At 43.3% G+C, this 17793-nt stretch overlaps 1 protein-coding gene across 1 annotated transcript in view; it reads left to right on the top strand.

Moving 5' to 3' along the window:
• The window catches only part of LOC143280580 (acetylcholinesterase-like), a 60731-nt gene extending 43888 nt beyond the window's left edge, over positions 1-16843 (top strand). Inside the window, exons 4-13 of the mRNA XM_076585283.1 lie at positions 1824-1977; positions 3965-4150; positions 6186-6391; positions 7594-7738; positions 9584-9694; positions 10124-10197; positions 14009-14129; positions 14474-14609; positions 15221-15415; positions 15730-16843. Of these exons, the coding sequence (XP_076441398.1) occupies positions 1824-1977; positions 3965-4150; positions 6186-6391; positions 7594-7738; positions 9584-9694; positions 10124-10197; positions 14009-14129; positions 14474-14609; positions 15221-15415; positions 15730-16018 (1617 nt within the window). The 3' untranslated portion in view covers positions 16019-16843. The remainder of the gene's footprint in view (positions 1-1823; positions 1978-3964; positions 4151-6185; positions 6392-7593; positions 7739-9583; positions 9695-10123; positions 10198-14008; positions 14130-14473; positions 14610-15220; positions 15416-15729) is intronic.
• The last annotated feature ends 950 nt before the right edge of the window (positions 16844-17793 follow it).

The raw sequence follows: 17793 nt of genomic DNA, 5'->3' as shown, positions 1-17793 counted from the left end.
TTGAAATTATACTCAGTACATAAAAAAAGCTTGTGTGTGTTTTACTCTCAGTGTACAGGGCTTTCACTATGTTCATTCGCCCAAGTGGTCTTTTTTCGGAAAATACTAAAATCAATACGACGAGTGGACTTTATAGGTCTATTGGCTGAGCCCTGAAGGTCATGGGCAAAAATCAATTGCGTACACATATTTATACATATTCAAAGCGCGTGCTCATATTCTTCGCGAATGCGAACGATGCCATTTTGTTTCAAGTTGTTGACCTGCCCGTTCAGTCCTATATTCAATGGACAATACACGATAACATGTGATGGAAAGTTGGGGAAGGAGACCGTTAAATATTTATTCAGAGAAATATTTGTGAACGCCTCATCACTTACTGGATTATGCCCCAAACTGCCATAAAAATATCCACAGAATCAGTCGGAAGTCACAGTTAAAAATAATAAACCATGAGAGTTATTACCCTTGAATTGATGAAACGTAAAAATTTCCAGTCTTGACTTTGCTCAAAATGAAGTCCTTTTCACTTCTTACGACGTTTAGAAGTACTTGTACTTGGTTCTACATGTTATTAGTTTAACAAAATACTCAATTTTCATATCAAATTTAAAACTATAAAACTAGAATGAACATAAAAGAGAAATTGAATCGACCGTGTCAACCAAGTGTAACTAAACTTGCACATCTATCTAGATCCAGAGAAAACCGCTAAGTGTTGCAGTGTGATTGCGGCGATAGCCACGTCTCCTTTACCGCGGACTTAAAAAGAATTTTTAATTGCCCTTAAAGATTTTTTGAATGCCCAAGATAACCAGAATATTATGATTTAAAAAGCGTTCTCACTGCGAATACCGTAATCGATTTATCGCCCTTTAAAAAGCATGTTTAAATATTATATTTTTGAACTTTAGTTAAGGCACCACGATAGTGTAATGGGTAAGACAGTTTTTTTTCTCACCCGAACACGCGGGGTTCGAATCTGCCGTTAGGAATTTTTTTTAATTTTTAAACCACAACAAATACAGAACTCATTTTAACGATTAGATTTTTTTAAAGTGTATCACAAGTGAGTCTTGAAGGCCTTGCCTCTCTTGTTCGGTTTTGTAATTACTTGTCTAAAACCCAGACGTGATTTGGGTAATAACCTGTGATTACACTTAGTCTGTTTGTGTGTGTATGTGTGAGTAGAGGCGTGAGGACGTGGGTGTGCAGACCGGCTAGTGCCTGAACCCCGTTCGTGTGTGTACGGCCGCAGAAGATCAAATACGCACTTTAAAGACCCTATCATCCATGTCAGCGTTCGGTGGGTTATGGAAACAAAAACATACCCAACATACACCACCCCCGAAAACGGAGTGTGGCTGCATACATGACAGGGTGAAAAACAAACAAACAAACAAGAAAACAGTCATGCACGTAAAATGTTACATGACTGTATGAGTGTCCATGTCTGCGTGACTGAAACTTAACTGAAAGACACCGGAAACGAATGATGAGCGCCTAATGGCAGCTACCAGCCACCCAGGAAGGCTGTAAAAAGTGTCCGTGTTTGCAAAGCGCTCAGTGTGTGTGTGCGCGCGTGTACGTGTGTGTGCGTGTGCGCGCGCGCGCGTGCGTGCGTGTGTGTGTGTGCTTGGTAACACGTGTGTGTTGTGGTGGGTGTGTAAGTACATACGTGTGTATGTACGTACGTGTATATCTATGGACGTATGGGCGTGCGCATGTGCATATATATATATCTGTCTGTCTGTGTGTGTGTGTGTGTGTGCTCGCGCAACGCATGTGTAATGTACGTGCGTGCGCGCGTGTTATGCTTGCAGCAGAGCCACCACAGACGGCAACACAAGTTCCCTGTGCTGGTGTTTGTGCACGGGGGGTCCTACCACAACGGGATGGGGGCCATGTTGGATGGGGACATGCTGGCCACCCATGACGTCATCGTCGTTACGTTCAACTACCGCCTGGGAGCTCTGGGTCTGTCGTGTGTCTTTCTCTCTCTCTCTCTCTGACTCGGTCAGACTGTCTGTTTTTGTGTCTCTGTCTATCTGTCTATCTATCTATCTATTATGTATCCAGTTCACACCTTAAGTAAATAGTACTTACCTTTTTGCTGACATAATGTATCTATCTATCTGCCTATCTATCTCTTTATCTCTATATCTATCCATCTATCTATCCAGTTCACACCTTAAGTAAATAGTACATGCCTTTTTACTGACATAATGTATCTGTCTGTCTATCTGTCTATCTATCTATCTATCTATCTATCTATCCATCCAGTTCACACCTTAAGTAAACAGGACTTGCCTTTTAACTGACATAATCTATCTATCTATCTATCTATCCAGTTCACACCTTAAGTAAACAGTACTTACCTTTCTGCTGACATAATGTATCTATCTATCTATCTATCTATCTATCTATCTATCCAGTTCACACATTAAGTAAATCGTACTTGCATTTTTACTGACATAATATATGTATGTATGTATGTATGTATCTATCTATCTTGTATCCAGTTCACACCTTACGTGAATGGTACTTGCCTTTTTACTGACATAATCTATCTATCTATCTATCTATCTATCTATCTATCTATCTATCTATCCAGTTCACACCTTAAGTAAAATTAATAGTACTTGCCTTTTTGCTGACATAACGTATCTATCTATCTATCTATCTATCTATCCAGTTCACACCTTAAATAAATAGTACTTGCCTTTTTACTGACATAATGTATCTATCTATCTATCTATCTATCTATCTATCTATCCAGTTCACACCTTAAGTACATAGTACTTGCCTTTTTGCTGACATAACGTGTCTATCTATCTATCTATCTATCTATCTATCTATCTATCTATCTATCTATCTATCTATCTATATATATATATATATATATATATATATATATCTTGTATCCAGTTCACACCTAAGTAAATAGTACTTGCCTTTTTACTGACATAATGAATCTATCTATCTATCTAGTTATCTAATCTATCTATCTATCTATCGATCGATCTTGTATCCAGTTCACACCTTAAGTGAATGGTACTTGCCTTTTAACTGGCGTAATGGTTGAAAGATTGCTGTGCCTGATTTCTGAAGGGGCTATGATGGCCTATCTGGATAAATCATCACCTTAAGTCTCAAGTCTCTCAATCTGTCTATCTGTGTCTCTATCCTCCATCTTAAACGTCGGCGTGTGCGTGTGTGTGTGTGTGTGTGTGTGTGTGTGTGTGTGTGTGTGTGTGTGTGTGTGTGTGTGTGTGTGTGCGTGCGTCTGTGTCTGTCTGTGTCTTTGTGTTTGTGTGTGTGTGTGTGCATGTGCGCGTGTATGTGTGTGCATGCGTATGTGTGTGCATGCGTGCGTGCGCGCGCGCGCGCGTGTGTGTGTGCGTATGCGTATTTGTGTGCTTGTGTGTGTGTATGTGTGTGTGTGTGTGTGCATACATGTGTGTGTGTGTATGTGTGTGTGTGTGTGTGTGCATGCATGCGTGTGTGTGTATGTATGTGTGTGTGTGGGTGTGTGTGTGTGTATGCGTGTTTGTGTGTTTGTGTGTGTATGTGTGTGTATGCATGCGTGTGTGTGTGTGTGTGTTTGTGTGTGTATGTGTGTGTGTGTGTGTGTGTGTGCATGCATGCGTGTGTGTGTGTGTGTGTGTGTGTGTGTGTGTGTGTGTGTGTGCATACATGCGTGTGTGTGTGTGTGTGTGTGTATGCATGCGTGTGCGTATGTATGTGTGTGTGTGTGTGTGTGTGTGTGTGTGTATGCGTGTTTGTGGGCTTGTGTGTGTATGTGTGTGTATGCATGCGTGTGTGTGTGTGTGTGTGTGTGTGTGTGTGTGTGTGTGTGTGTGTGTGTGTGTGTGTGTGTGTGTGTGTGTGTGTGCATGCATGCGTGTGTGTGTGTGTGTGTGTGTGTGTGTGTGTGTGTGTGTGTGTCTCCACGTGTGTCCAGGGTTCCTGTCTGCCCCCAACAGCAGCGTGACGGGTAACTACGGGATGCTGGACCAGGTGCAGGCTCTCAAGTGGGTCAAGGCCAACATCGCTCACTTCGGGGGCGACCCCTGGCGGGTCACCATCGACGGCCACAGTGCAGGGGGCTGCAGCGTGGGGCTGCTCATGTTGTCTCCCTTGGCCAAAGGTAATTCTCGTGTGCTGTCTTCCTTGACTAATTGGTGCTCGTGTTGTCCCCCTTGGCCAAATGGTAATTTGTGTGTTGTCTCCCTTGACTAACTGGTGCTCGTGTTGACTCTCTTGGCCAAAGGTAGTTCATGTGTTGTCGCCCTTGACTAAACGATGCTCAGGTTGTTTCCCTTGGCTAAAGGTAATTCGTGTGTTGTCTCCCTTGACTAACGATGCTCATCAGTGTTGTCTCCTTTGACCAAAAGTACTTGTGTCATCTCCCTTGACTAAAGGTAACTTATGTGTTGTCGCCCTTGACTAATGGTGCTCCTGTTGTCTCCCTTGACCACAGGTAGTTCATGCCTTGTCTCCCTTTACTAAAGGTTTCTCATATATTGTCTCCCTTGACTAGCGATGTTCATGTTATCTGCTTTGACCAAAAGTATTTCTGTCGTCTCCCTTAACTAAAGGTAACTCGTGTGTTGTCGCCCTTAACTAACGAAGCTTGTGTTGTCTCCCAAAAACCAAACGTACTCATGTATTGTCTCCGTTGCTCAAAGATGGTGGTCTCCCATGATCTTAGGTTCTCACGTGGTCCCTCTTGACTTAAGGTCTTCATGTTGTGTCAATTGACCAGAGGTACTCTCCCTTGACCAGAATTACTCATGTCGTCTCGCTTGACCAGCGGTTCTCATGTTGTCTCCCTTGACTAAAGGTTATGCTGTGTCCCTTGACCAAAAGTACTTTCCTTTTACCAAAGGCACTCTCTCTTGACTAAAAGTAGGCGTATTCGTGCTTTCTCCCTCGACTATAGATAACTCGTGTTGTCTCCATTGACTAACAATGTTCATGTTATGGGCCTTGACCAACTGTACTCATGTTTTGTCTCTGTGTCTGTCTGTCTCTCTCTGTGTCTCCCTCTCTCTCTCGGTCTCTGTCTCTGTCTCTCTCCCTCTCTCTCTCTCCCTCTCTCTCCCTCCCTCTCTCTGTCTCTCTCTCTGTCTCTCCCTCCCTCTCTCTCTCTCCCTCCATCTCCCTCTCTGTCTCTGTCTCTGTCTCTCTCTCCCTCTCTCTCCCTCCCTCCCTCTGCCTCTCCCTCTCTCTGTCTCTCTCTCTCCATCCCTCTCCCTCTCTCTCTGTCTGTCTCTCCCTCTCTCTCCCTCTCTCTCCCCCCTCTCTCTCTGTCTCTCTCTCCCTCTCTCTCTCCCTCTCTCTCTCTGTCTCTCTCTCCCTCTCTCTCTCTCTCCCTCTTGCTCTCTCTTGCTAGATTTAGATTGAGAACAGTCGGGCTGAATGCTAATAAAAGATGGTTTGAGACAGGTGGATTAACATCTCCTTGTCCAATGTGTGGCGAGAGTAAAGAAGATGAGATACATTTCATGTTCAGTTGCAAAGGATACGAGGAGGTTCGGGAAAACTGTACACTCTTTAAAACAGCTGCAGCAAAGAGGAAAGACCTGGTCAGTGTCTTAACATCAAATGACGAAAACATTATCCTCTCAGTTGCAAAATACGTCTCAGAGGCAGTAGATACACGGAAAAAGAAAATAAATGATCAAAATGCCCATTAATTCAAAATATATACAAACATTAATGGTTTCCAAAATGATTTCTTTGAGGGTCAAAATAGAAGCAGATAGAATTAGTATTTGGATGGTGAATCTGATGATGATGATGTAATTTTTTTTGTGTGCAATTTGTTGGCTGTTGTTTATTGATATAACCTTTGTAACACTAGGTGCGTTAGTTTTTGTTTTTGTTTTGTTTTGTTTTACTTTTTCAAATGATTAGATAAAACGACACTGTAACTTCCCCTGTACCCCCCTGTCACATGGGCTGTTAAGCTAATGACAGTAAAGAGTCAAAGTGTCAAAGTGTCTCTCTCTCTCCCTCTCTCTCTCCCTCTCTTCCTTTCCCTCCCTCTCCCCCCCTCTCTCTCTCTGTAAGTTTCTTTCCGAGGGTAGGATGAAAACAGGCCGATAAGTGCCTATTCATTTTCCCTCAATAAAAAATTTCGATTTCGATTTCGACGGATTTCTGTTTTGTTCTCAAAGGGCTCTTCACGGGAGTCATCGGCCAGAGCGGCTCCCCTTTCGCGGACTGGGCCGTGGGGCGCCACCAGGACAGCCCCAACATGTTCGTCCGCATGTTTCTCACCGCCATGGGCTGTTCCGGCAACTACTCTGCCTCCCGCCTCAAGCGCTGTCTGCAGCGCCTGCCCTCCGATGTTGTGCAGGAGATCATTCTGAACGAACCCGAGGTTAGTCTGGCGGGCGGGCGGACGGGCTGGCGGGCGCCCATGGTACTGTTCGAATCCATGGACAGAGCGGGGGCGTGGGGGATAGGGGGGTGGGGGGGGGGGGCTGTTGGAGGACGGAGGAATTTTGTTTAATGTCCCCGGCGCTATACATACTGGTGATTGTAGACATTTTTTTTGTTAAAGTGTTCATTTTCATATTTGAACGTTAACGTTTAGAAGGTAGGAGAAGAGAGAGAGAGAGAGAGAGAGAGAGAGACAGAGACAGAGACAGAGCGAGAGACAGAGAGAGATGACATGATCATTGAATAAACAAAATATTCATTTCAATGGGTTAGAACACATCTATCAATCAATTCAATTTCGCACGAAATGGAAGGCTTCTTACTTCGGTTTATCCCCGTACATATAGACAACAAACAAGGGGCGAGAGAGACAGACAAACAGACAAGGAGAGACAGAGACATGACATAGACAGACACACAGAGACAGAGAATGAGGGAGGACAAAGAGAGAGAGAGACAGAGAGAGAGAGAGAGTATGTGTGTGTGTGTGATGGAGGTGGGGAAGCAAGGGAGCAGGGTTTTTTTTGTTTGTTTGATTTCTCCACCCACCAGTAAAGCTTCAGGGGAGACAGTAAGTGGTCGCCTGCCGGTTAGCTCTCTCCGGAAGAGTTTGTGCCCTTTAACCCCTTTAACCATCCGCTCTGAATGGACCCCCCCCCCCCCCCCCCCCCCCCCCCCCCACCAGAACCCCACCACCCCCCAACCACATAACCCCACCCTTCCGCTTCCATACCCCTTCTGTCTGCATGTATGTCTGTCTGTCTGTAGATGTGTGCTTTTGAACTGGTAAATAAGTGTGAGAGAGAGAGAGAGAGTGTGTGTGTGTGTGTGTGTGTACATTCAATACAATGAGTTGGAGTCCAACGGTCTGCAGGCGTGTGTTTTGCTTTGTTTTGTCTTGTTTTGTTTTGTTTTGTTTTTTGGGTTTTTTTTTCTGTTTTACTCCGTGCAGAAACAACGCACGAATTGAACGGATGAACTTGCAGGATGAGTGTGTGAGTGCGCTAGGTTTCTATGAGAGAATAGCCAGCTACTTACACCAATAAGAGGAGGCTTTTGATGATGATATGATATTCAGTGTACCTGTATGTTATGCTCGTATATGTATATGATAAGTGTTACTGAACTGGATGTTTTCAGAACACCTTCTCACTGGTACCACCGTTCCAGCCCGTAGTGGACGGCCATTTTCTGCCTGACCTGCCGGAAGTTCTGGCCGCCAAGGGCGAGGTCACTGGACGTCACTTCCTGACGGGCGCCACGCAGGACGAAGGGCTGTTGGCAGGTGTGTGACCACTCGCCCTGATCGGAAACGCTGAAAGGAACAGATGACTTCATGATCAGAATTCTAATAATAATAACAATAATAATAATAATAATGATAATGCGAGTAATAATGTCAATAATGCAAAGAAGAAGAAGAAGTATACCTACGTAATGATAATAGGAGTAATAGTAATACTATCAATGCTGACGATAACGCTAACGATGGTAATGGCAATGCAAATTGAAATCATCATCATCATCCGCATCATCATAATCATTATTATTACTATCAGTATTATTAGAACGATAAAAGCAATGAGAAGAAGAACACGAAGAAGACTAAATATTAATGTAGGTGTAAGCGAACCAAATCAAACCGCTAGAGCTTTCACACCCAAGCAGGCACAACTGGGAAACAAAGAGATCAAATCAAATCGAATCATGGTTTTACTTTTTGCCCATGTGACCTCAAAGGGCCAATCAAAAAAGGGGTGAAGGACAAATCTTTAAATACATGTGGACATAAAGATGGAGAAACTGTGGGTGAATTTGCTGTTTTGGAAAGAGGTGGTGTATGTTTTAAGACCAGAATTGAAAGAGTTGAGTGCAGGGGTTTGATTGAAAAAAAAATCATAAATAAAAATGGCGAGGAAATGGTGGACATATATAACAGTCGAGCTTGTAGCAGGGAAGGTATGTATGTAGATGTACTAAAATCCTCAAACTGTTTGGTTATTTTGTTGTTTTTTAAAAGCAACAACAGCTGTTTATGAAGATCACAAAGATTCAAAGAAATTTAATCCTTTTGCCCCTTTTGGGGTGTGAAGGATACAGTAACAACACATACTCATTGAATCACAACTTCAGTCCAACGATGTCTCCGAAACACTTAAAAACGCACACCCACGCATGTACACACACGCGCGCGCTAATGATAATGATTTGCAACAAAACAACTCAAACTTAAATATACTGACAAGTATTTTTTAGATGTAACAAAAGTTATACACCCTTTCCAAGTTTTATGAATTTACTTAGATTAAATTGTGTTTTCTTCCCAGCACTGAATAAATTGCATAAACCGAACATTGACATATGTCATTTATATTTATGTCGTATCAGTTCATTTCGAATTACAGTATTTTGGGGACATTCTAAAACAATATTCCCAACAATATCCATATTACATTCCTTGTAAATTCTGTTTGCTCTGTTTTCACCTTTTCTTCTTCCTATTTCGATCTGCTGTTTATGGTTACTGCAACAAAACATTACCAAAGGATATATGTAAGTATCTGGAAGTTGTGAGATATATTTTTCTTGATAAAAGTTGGGTTTGGTGCTCTTATAGAACAGCCACTTTTCTTCGAGCGATTTTCTCCATGACTGAATGTAGATATCTTTTAGACTTTGCGTGATATTTCGACAAAAGAAATCCTTACTATGGAATGTATGTGAAAACAAAACACAATCATAACAGCTGGTAATCAAAATATTCTTGATGAAGTTTAGCCACTTTGATGGGAAATCTTTATATGAAAACAATCTGTATAAAGCAGAATACGCTTTACATGATAATTTATCAGTTGCATCGTCAATTAATCCTGACCAAAAACGCACCATTCTACACTTTACAAGAACTGAAATGGGAAATATTCCTGTTTCTCCAAGTAGCATATTTGACATCACAGACATAACCATTTATCTACATTGAAACAAAAACATTATTCATACCAAACACAGTCACGTAATCATTCTGACACGGAATGAGCAAGTTAAGGGGGAGAGAGAGAGAGAGAGAGAGAGAGAGAGAGAGAGAATATCTGAATGAATCAATTAACCCCTTCATGACGACGTGTTTCAGCTGAACCGCTGGTGAAACGCTACAAACTGGAGAGCTTTGAAAGCACGCAAAAGTTACTGGCCTTGATGAACTGCTTCCGGGGTGACCTCCCCCAAATTCGTGGCATCGTAGGTGAGGACAGTCTTTTTCGCATGTGAAGAGGAGTCCTTTTGTTAAAGAAAGGCCTAATTTATACAGCACACACACCACACATTTACTAGACCCTTTGTTTCTGGACTCGAACAAAGTTGAGCATTGAGACTTTGTAAACATTTACAAAGCAATCAAATGTAGCATGTTAATGACTTTGCAGTTGTAACGGGGTAATGTGTAAGTTGATTATAAGTGAATGATGTGTAAGTTCAATATATTCATGTGAGTAATGCGTAAGTTAAACTCGATACATCTGTCCCTTTCAGTTCTGTTTATCTTGATTGATCACACAGACCATGACACACAGCAATATATCTTCAAGTTGCTACGTCTTTGTTATGGAATATTTGATTATAAACATTTGGCACATAATGTTTTATTTTTGCTTCTTCTTTTTTTCCCCCCCAGAGTCCATACTGGATGCATACACTCCTTGGCCGTACATTATGACCGATGAAGAAATCGAGGCGCATTTTTCTGAGGTAATTCAATTGCGTTTAATTGGTGTGCCGGTAATGTCCCCTGTGCATTCACCCTCTCTCACCCCTTTCTCCTTCTTCCCCCTCTCCCATGCCTCTCCCCACTGTTCTCCTTGTGGTGCACCACTCTTTGATGTCAGGCTGACCCTGTGCTCTCCCCCCCGCACCCCCCCCCCCCCCCCCCCCCCCCGCACCCCCCACTCCCTTTAACTCTCTCCATACGAACGGCGAAAGAGACGACGTTCACAGCGTTTCACCCCAATTACCATCATCAAAATATTGCAGGCGGAAGGCTCTTATACTGAAGACGTGAATGTTGACAAAGAATACCACAATTCTGACAACGGAAGCTAAAGGTTGGGTCATTCAGACACCCACTGGACATCCAAGGGGTCTGTGTAGAGGAGAAGAGAGGACTGGCCGTACTGAGTGAGTTAACCCTGTGTCTTTAGTCAGTGGGCTTGCCGCAGTCTTTCTGTCAGTTGTTGGAGTGATGCGCTAAGCGGTTTGTCGGCGTGGTGTAACAATGCAACGTGCTTATACGCTGATAGGATCTTTTGATCTGGCGAAATCTGATTAAACAAGACTCATCTGGAAGGTGAATAATGAACTGTCATGTACTTTATACTGTATCATACAACAGGTGTCGCATTGATGGGTTTCAAACTGATATCAGTAACGTGAACAAAATCTTGCATCATCCAAACGACGCGAGCTGTAAAGTGAGCGACCGAACCCCAAACGGGTTAGACACGAATTGATTTGCCCAGACAGATGGCACGCACACTTAAACACATCAAGCTCCAGCTATGTTCCCCCAGGTCTGCATTCACCCAGGTCTGCATAACCCGAGGTCTGTGTCCCCCAGGTCTGCATTCCCCCAGGTCTGTGTTCCCCCAGGTCTTTATTCCCCAGATCTATATTCCCCTGGGTCTGTATTCCCCCAGGTCTAAACCACTTCTGACTACCATTGACCACGACCCAAAAGTGCTCACACTGCGCTATTTTGTTATATCTATCCATTATTATGTCGTAGCAGGTGTTTGACCACTGTTTGACCACTGCTGACCACTGTTGTACACTGTCAGAGTTCAACTTGCTTTATTTTGTGACGGTTATGCATTATTGGGACGTCTTGGCAGGGTTTGACCATTAGCTGACTACTGTTGGCTTTTACTGACCATTTCTAGCCACTGCTGCTGATTACTGACCACTACTGACTACTACGTAAAAACCGTCAGATTCGGTTGTTTTATCACGTTTATTTATTTATTTTTATTTTTGTACGCTTATAGTTGACTTCATCACGTTTTTGCGCCTTATAAATATCATTATTAGTAGTAGTAGTTCTTTTTTTATGTATTTATCTATTATTATTTATTTATTTATTATTTACTTATTTCTTTTTACTTTATTTTATTTTATTTTTCATTTTTTTATTTTTTTTTTATTTGTGTGTGTGTGTGTGTTTGTTTTTTTGTTTGTTTTTTTGTTTTTTCTCAAGGCCTGACTAAGCGCGTTGGGTTACGCTGCTGGTCAGGCATCTGCTTGGCAGATGTGGTATAGTGTATATGGATTTGTCCGAACGCAGTGACGCCTCCTTTAGCTACTGATACTGATACTGATACTTAACACGTTTGCGCATTCTCATGACGTCCTGACAACTACAGACCACCACTGATCACTGACCACTGCCGATCACTGACTGCTGCTGACTACTTACCACCGCTGACCACCACCAAGCACAGACCACCACTGACCGATGTTGATCACTGACCGATACTGACCTGTGACTGTTGCTGACCACTGCTGACCAGTACCCAAAAGTGTATGTATGATTGAACATACACACGTCTGGGGGAATTTAGACCTGGGGGAACATAGACCAAGGGGGAACCTATACATATACATACTCCCTTTAACCCCACCAGCTCAGTCGTTGATTGTCTCCTGAAATAAATGGAACCTGGCACAGATTGAATGATGCAGAGATGCAAGGCAGTCCTTGACTTGGGGACTGTGCTGCCGTGTGCTGCCTATTGTAGGATGGTAAACACTTTATTAAGTTTTTTCTTTAATTAAAAAACATACAAACAAAAAACCGCTCCAAGTGGCCCTGCTCTTGGTATGAGAACTGAGTGAAGTATTTGCATCTGTCCTCTACCTCTGAACTGGTTTTACCACGGTCTACCTATCCTCTCCTCTCCTCTACCCCTATCCTCCCCTCCCGTCCCCTACCTTTTTACAAAATTGAATACTGATATTTTTGTTCTCTCACACATACGATAACGCATTCACATGTGCGTGCGCGCGCACAATCACACACACACATTCACACATTGCACACATACATTACACACATATTATCTGCGTGCTTGTGTGTGTGTGTGTGTGTGTGTGTGTGTGTGTGTGTGTGTGTGCGTGCGTGGGTGTGTGGGTGTGTGTGTGTGGGCGCGCGCGCGCGCGCCTACTCACGCACCAAGTGCGTTTCGATGTAAAATGATGAACACCAGAAGCAGCCAATGCCTCGTCCATTATCAAAACTGAACAATAACAGAGGCGGATTGAAAGTGTAAGTCTAACTCTAAATAATTACACTACTACTACCACTACTACTGCCACAACTGCTACTACTACTAGAATTTATCATTAATAGTAATAGTAATAATAATGATGATGATAATAATAATAATGATGATAATAAGAAGAAGAACAACAACAACAACAACATTATCAACAACAACAGCATAAACAACAAGGAAGAATAATACTCAGTACCCATAGGGCACAACTCACATGATACAATACATATACAATAGTGCATAGGGTAGGTATGGGTAACTGCGAACAGCATGTACTTGCGAACGATTCATATACCGCCCCACTTCGAAGCGTTCTTAACGGTTGCATTTTACAATTTAACGTCTGCTTCGACCTTATCATAATACCTTAATGAATATCCATTTCAAAGAACCAGTCAAACATCAGCTATTTTTGGCTATTTCCGCGCTATTTCTTCTCTTCGTGCACCAATGCCGACCAAGATTACAAACGTACTTTCGAAATCCTAAAATCAAGGGAAGCAAGTTGTGGGACTTGAACTTTGACACAGTTTAAGATAGTTTTATTGGATTGGATATGTCGAATGCGCATTACCAGTGCTGGGAGAATTTAAGAAAGCATACTGGTGACAGATCAGAACGTCAGTTTTAACAGGAATCTGCAAAATATCGTCGTTTGCAATTGGACCATAGGATATTTTGACGTGAGTCTGTTTGCGAACGATGCTGTACAGTTACTGAGCACTCTCAAAAGAGTGTGTTTGTGTGCGATGTGGGGTGTGTGTGTTTAAACGTCTGTTTGTGTGTATGTGTGATCAAAACCAACAATACAACAGTCTAGTGGGGTGTTCCAATGATATGGTATGTCTAATGAGTTAAAGACCTGCACCTGTTTTAATTGTGTACATGTACCCAAAGCCATCGTTCGCAATTAGACTTGCCCGTTTGCGTTTACCCTCAAGCACACTTGCTATTTCAAACGTCGACAAAACGTTGAAAAGAATGAACAGACGAACTTTTCCTGGTGCAACCAGTCGAAGAAAGCCTTCAAAAACAAAAGAATTACGTTTGACTGTCATGCGACATATTGTCTTTACAGTACACACGTTGAGCTGGTCGCTTCGACTGGATCGTTCGCAATTACCCGTACCTATCTTAATTATTGGCATACACTAACACATGAAGACATATGAGGAAAAAAGCAACAACATGATACATGTACAGCTATAAAGCAACGGCTCTTGTGTCAACAGATTGTCGGGGACTATTTCATTTTGGCGCCTACCCACAAGGCCGCAGTCACCATGGCCGCTCTCAACTTGACTGTCTACGTTTACAACTATGAGTACAGGTCCGACTTCGCGCAATGGCAAGGTATATTATGTTTGCTTGTTGTTGGGGTTTTGTTTGTTTGTTTCTTTCTTTCTTTCTTTTCCTTAAGGAGTGAATAGGTGTTAGTTTTGAGATTTTATCTATTTATTCAATCATTTGTTTGTTTATTTTATTATTTTTTATTTTAATTTGTTTTATTTGTTTGGAGAGGGGTATTCGGTTCTTGTTTTTCTCGCTTCTCTGTTTAATACACACACACACACACACACACACACACACACACAGACACACATATATATAAGAATCTATGAATGCGTGTGTGTGTGTGTGTGTGCGTGTGCATTTGTGTGTTTGTGTGTGTGTGTGCGTATGCGATATGTGTGCAGGTGTTGTTCACGGTTCAGAGCTGTTCTACATAGCCGGTTTCCCCTTGAAGGGACACACTAATTTCCGATATGACGAGTCCGACAAACTGATGGCCAGAATCCTGCTTCGGCTGTGGGCCAACTTCGCCAAGAATGGGTACGTGCTGACAGGCGTTTAGTTTTTGTTTTGTTGGTGGTGGTGTTGTTGTTGTTGCTGGGTTGTTGTTTTTTGTTTTTTTGTTGTTGTTGTTGTTGTTGTTTTTCGGGGGGGGGTTTGTTGTGTGTTTTTTTGTTTGTTTGTTGTTGTTGTTTTTTTTGGGGGGGGTTCGCAGAAGTTAAATGCAATGCTTTGTTTATTGCACGATTTTTGAATGCAGTGTGAATGTCTGTTGCGTATGAAATTGTCCATTGTTATTACTATTATTATTATTATTATCGTTATTATTATTACTATTATCGTCATTATCATCACTATTATTATCATCATTATTACTATTATTTTGTTGTCATCGCTGCCGTCGTTATCGTCGTTCTTGTTATCATCATTATTGTGTTGTTGTTATTATTATTATCATTATTATTAGCATCATCATCACTATATTATCATTACATTGCTGTTGTTGTTTTCGTTGTTGTTGTTATCATTTATCGTTGTCATTATTATAATTTCATTGCTATTATTATTATTATTATCATGATTATGATGATCATTTTTGTTTTGTTGTTATGATTATCATATATAACGACCTGTTCCTCATCCCCTCACAGGCTGCCCTCGCTGGCCCCAGCCCAGGACTTCCACATGCCGCCCTACAACGGGACCCAGCGCACCTACACGCGGCTCTTCTCCTGGCAGGGCCGCCCCAGCCTGGCCGTGCGGCGGGACCTCAAGCCCCACAAGATGGCCTTCTGGAACAGCCGTGTGCCCGCCATCATGCACCGACAGATGAGGCAGCTGCTTAGGTCAGGGGTGTGTGGGTGTGTGGATGTGGGTGGCTGCGTTGTTGGGGGTGGGGGTAGGGGTGGAGGGGGGGGGTCTTGATCGGGTTGGGTGGTGGGTAGGAGTGGAGTGGAGTTGGATCGATGATTTTTTGGTGGAATGATGAATGTTTTGTTTGGATGTGTTGTGTTGGTTATGTGTTGTGTTGGTTGGTTGGCGATAGATAGATAGATCGACAGACCGACAACAGACAGACCGACCGACCAACAGACAGACCAACAGACAGAGGGACATGCAGATAGATAGACAGGCAGACAGATGTTCCATCAATGTGCAGAGACACCTCCAGAGTTAGCCAGACGGGCGCCGCCGACGTGGGTGAAGGAAGCGAAAACGGAAGTGGGCCCGCCGTCAGCACCGGAAGCGGAAACAGCGGAGGCGAAAAGGGCGCCGGGGGATGGGCGACGGCGACAATGTCCGGCTCGGACATGTGGCTCCTGATCTCAGCCTGCATCGGGCTGTCCGTGCTGACCGTGCTACTGTCCGTCTGCTACTGCCAGGTCCGGCGGCAGGTCAACAGCCTCATCCGCCAGAGCTCAGTGTCCAGCGCCCAGCCCATCCTGTAGGTCCGCTGGCTGCTGCTGCTGCTGGCCGGGGCTACCTGCCTGCATGTCTGTCTGCCCCGTGGAATGCCAGACGGACCTCTCACCCCACCCCCATACCCCACCCCACACCTACACCCACACACAAACACACACCCTGACAGATATCCAGGGAATCGCCCCCCTCGAACAACAACGCTACCTTCACCGAACCAAGGCCCAGGACAGACATCCAGGACGCCCCACTCTGACAACAAGGCAACCGTCATGGAACACAGACCCAGGACAGACATCCAGGACTCATCTCCATCGAACAACAACGTAACCTTCACAGAAAGCAAGCCCCAAGCCCCGAGCAACTTGACCTAACTGAACGTCAACCGCCAGTTGGGTCGTCAGTTAAACTCATCTTGATCGTTGGTTGCTGAGGCGCTGGTAAACTAAGCAAGGTTTTCGCCAGAAACGCTAGGAAGGTACGTTTCTTTGTTGTTGTTTTTTTCACTTCGCGGCTAGGTTCTCGTGAGTCAAGGCTGGGCAGCCTTCAGAGCAACTTTGCCGCCAGGTTATGGATGAAAACTACTTCCCGCCCTTGTGTGTTCGTTGCGCATGTACTCTTCGCCCTCGTTCTCTCACTCCACTGCCATGTATGCGTGCTGGCGATTAATGAAGAAACACGTCTCTGGTGTATTTCCGTCTCTGTCTCGGTCTTGCAACCTGACTGCTGACGATCCAGAAATTACAGCAGTTCTGTGAAGACGTGGTGTGCGGGGGTAAGTTCATCGCAGTCAGTCATGTGGACAGTTGAAACAGAAAACACCCCCGAAAACGAAAAGTATGGCTGTCTACATGGCGGGGTTAAAACGGTCATGCACGTAAAAACCCACTCGTGTACATACGGGTGAACGTGGGAGTTGCAGCCCACGAACGCAGAAGAAGAAGAAACAGAAAACTCTACTACTGTTCTGTGCAGACGGGTTTGGAGGGGCGGCGGTGGGAGTTGGGGTAGGGGATGGGTGGAGGGTTGCGGGGTTAAACACGCAGTCACTCTGTGGGAAGTTCCAACAGTATCAGTATCAGTATCAGTAGCTCAAGGAGGCGTCACTGCGTTCGGACAAATCCATATACGCTACACCACATCTGCCAAGCAGATGCCTGACCAGCAGCGTAACCCAACGCGCGTAGTCAGGCCTTGGGGAAAAAAAAATCTCTCTCTCTCTCTCTCTCTCTCTCTCTCTCTCTCTCTCTCTCTCTCTATATATATATATATATATATATATATATGCGTACATACATAAATAAATAAATAATAATTATGATGAAAAAAAAAGATAGTAGTAATGAAAATAATGATAAAATAATAATAATAACATTAAATAAATAATTAAATAAATAAGACAACAATGATGATAAATAAGCAAATAAATATAAAACATGAAGACACACATTCACACATACACCCACACATGCATAACAGATATGCCCCAAAAACGCAGTTTCATAGATATGAAAGTACAGTCAAATACATATAAACGTACATGAGCTCCAACACACACACACACACACACACACACACACACACACACACACACACACACACACACACACACCACAAATACTTTTATTCAATGAATACATAAAACTGAAGAAAAACAAAAACAGCAATGGAAAGAGGAGTCACTGAACTTTATTTCCATATAAAACACACCTTTATTTCTTAAACATCACTGAAGTTACAGGCTTGGGAAAAATGGGCAAAATCGATGTTTTTCAGTCTTGGCTTCTGTTTAACAAGCCAGGCT

This window comes from Babylonia areolata, chromosome 3 (genome assembly GCF_041734735.1).
Source record: "Babylonia areolata isolate BAREFJ2019XMU chromosome 3, ASM4173473v1, whole genome shotgun sequence".
Classification (NCBI taxonomy): Eukaryota; Metazoa; Mollusca; class Gastropoda; order Neogastropoda; family Buccinidae; genus Babylonia; species Babylonia areolata.
The sequence above is the reverse complement of the archived record's forward strand: the minus strand, read 5'-3'. Positions and strand labels throughout refer to the sequence as shown.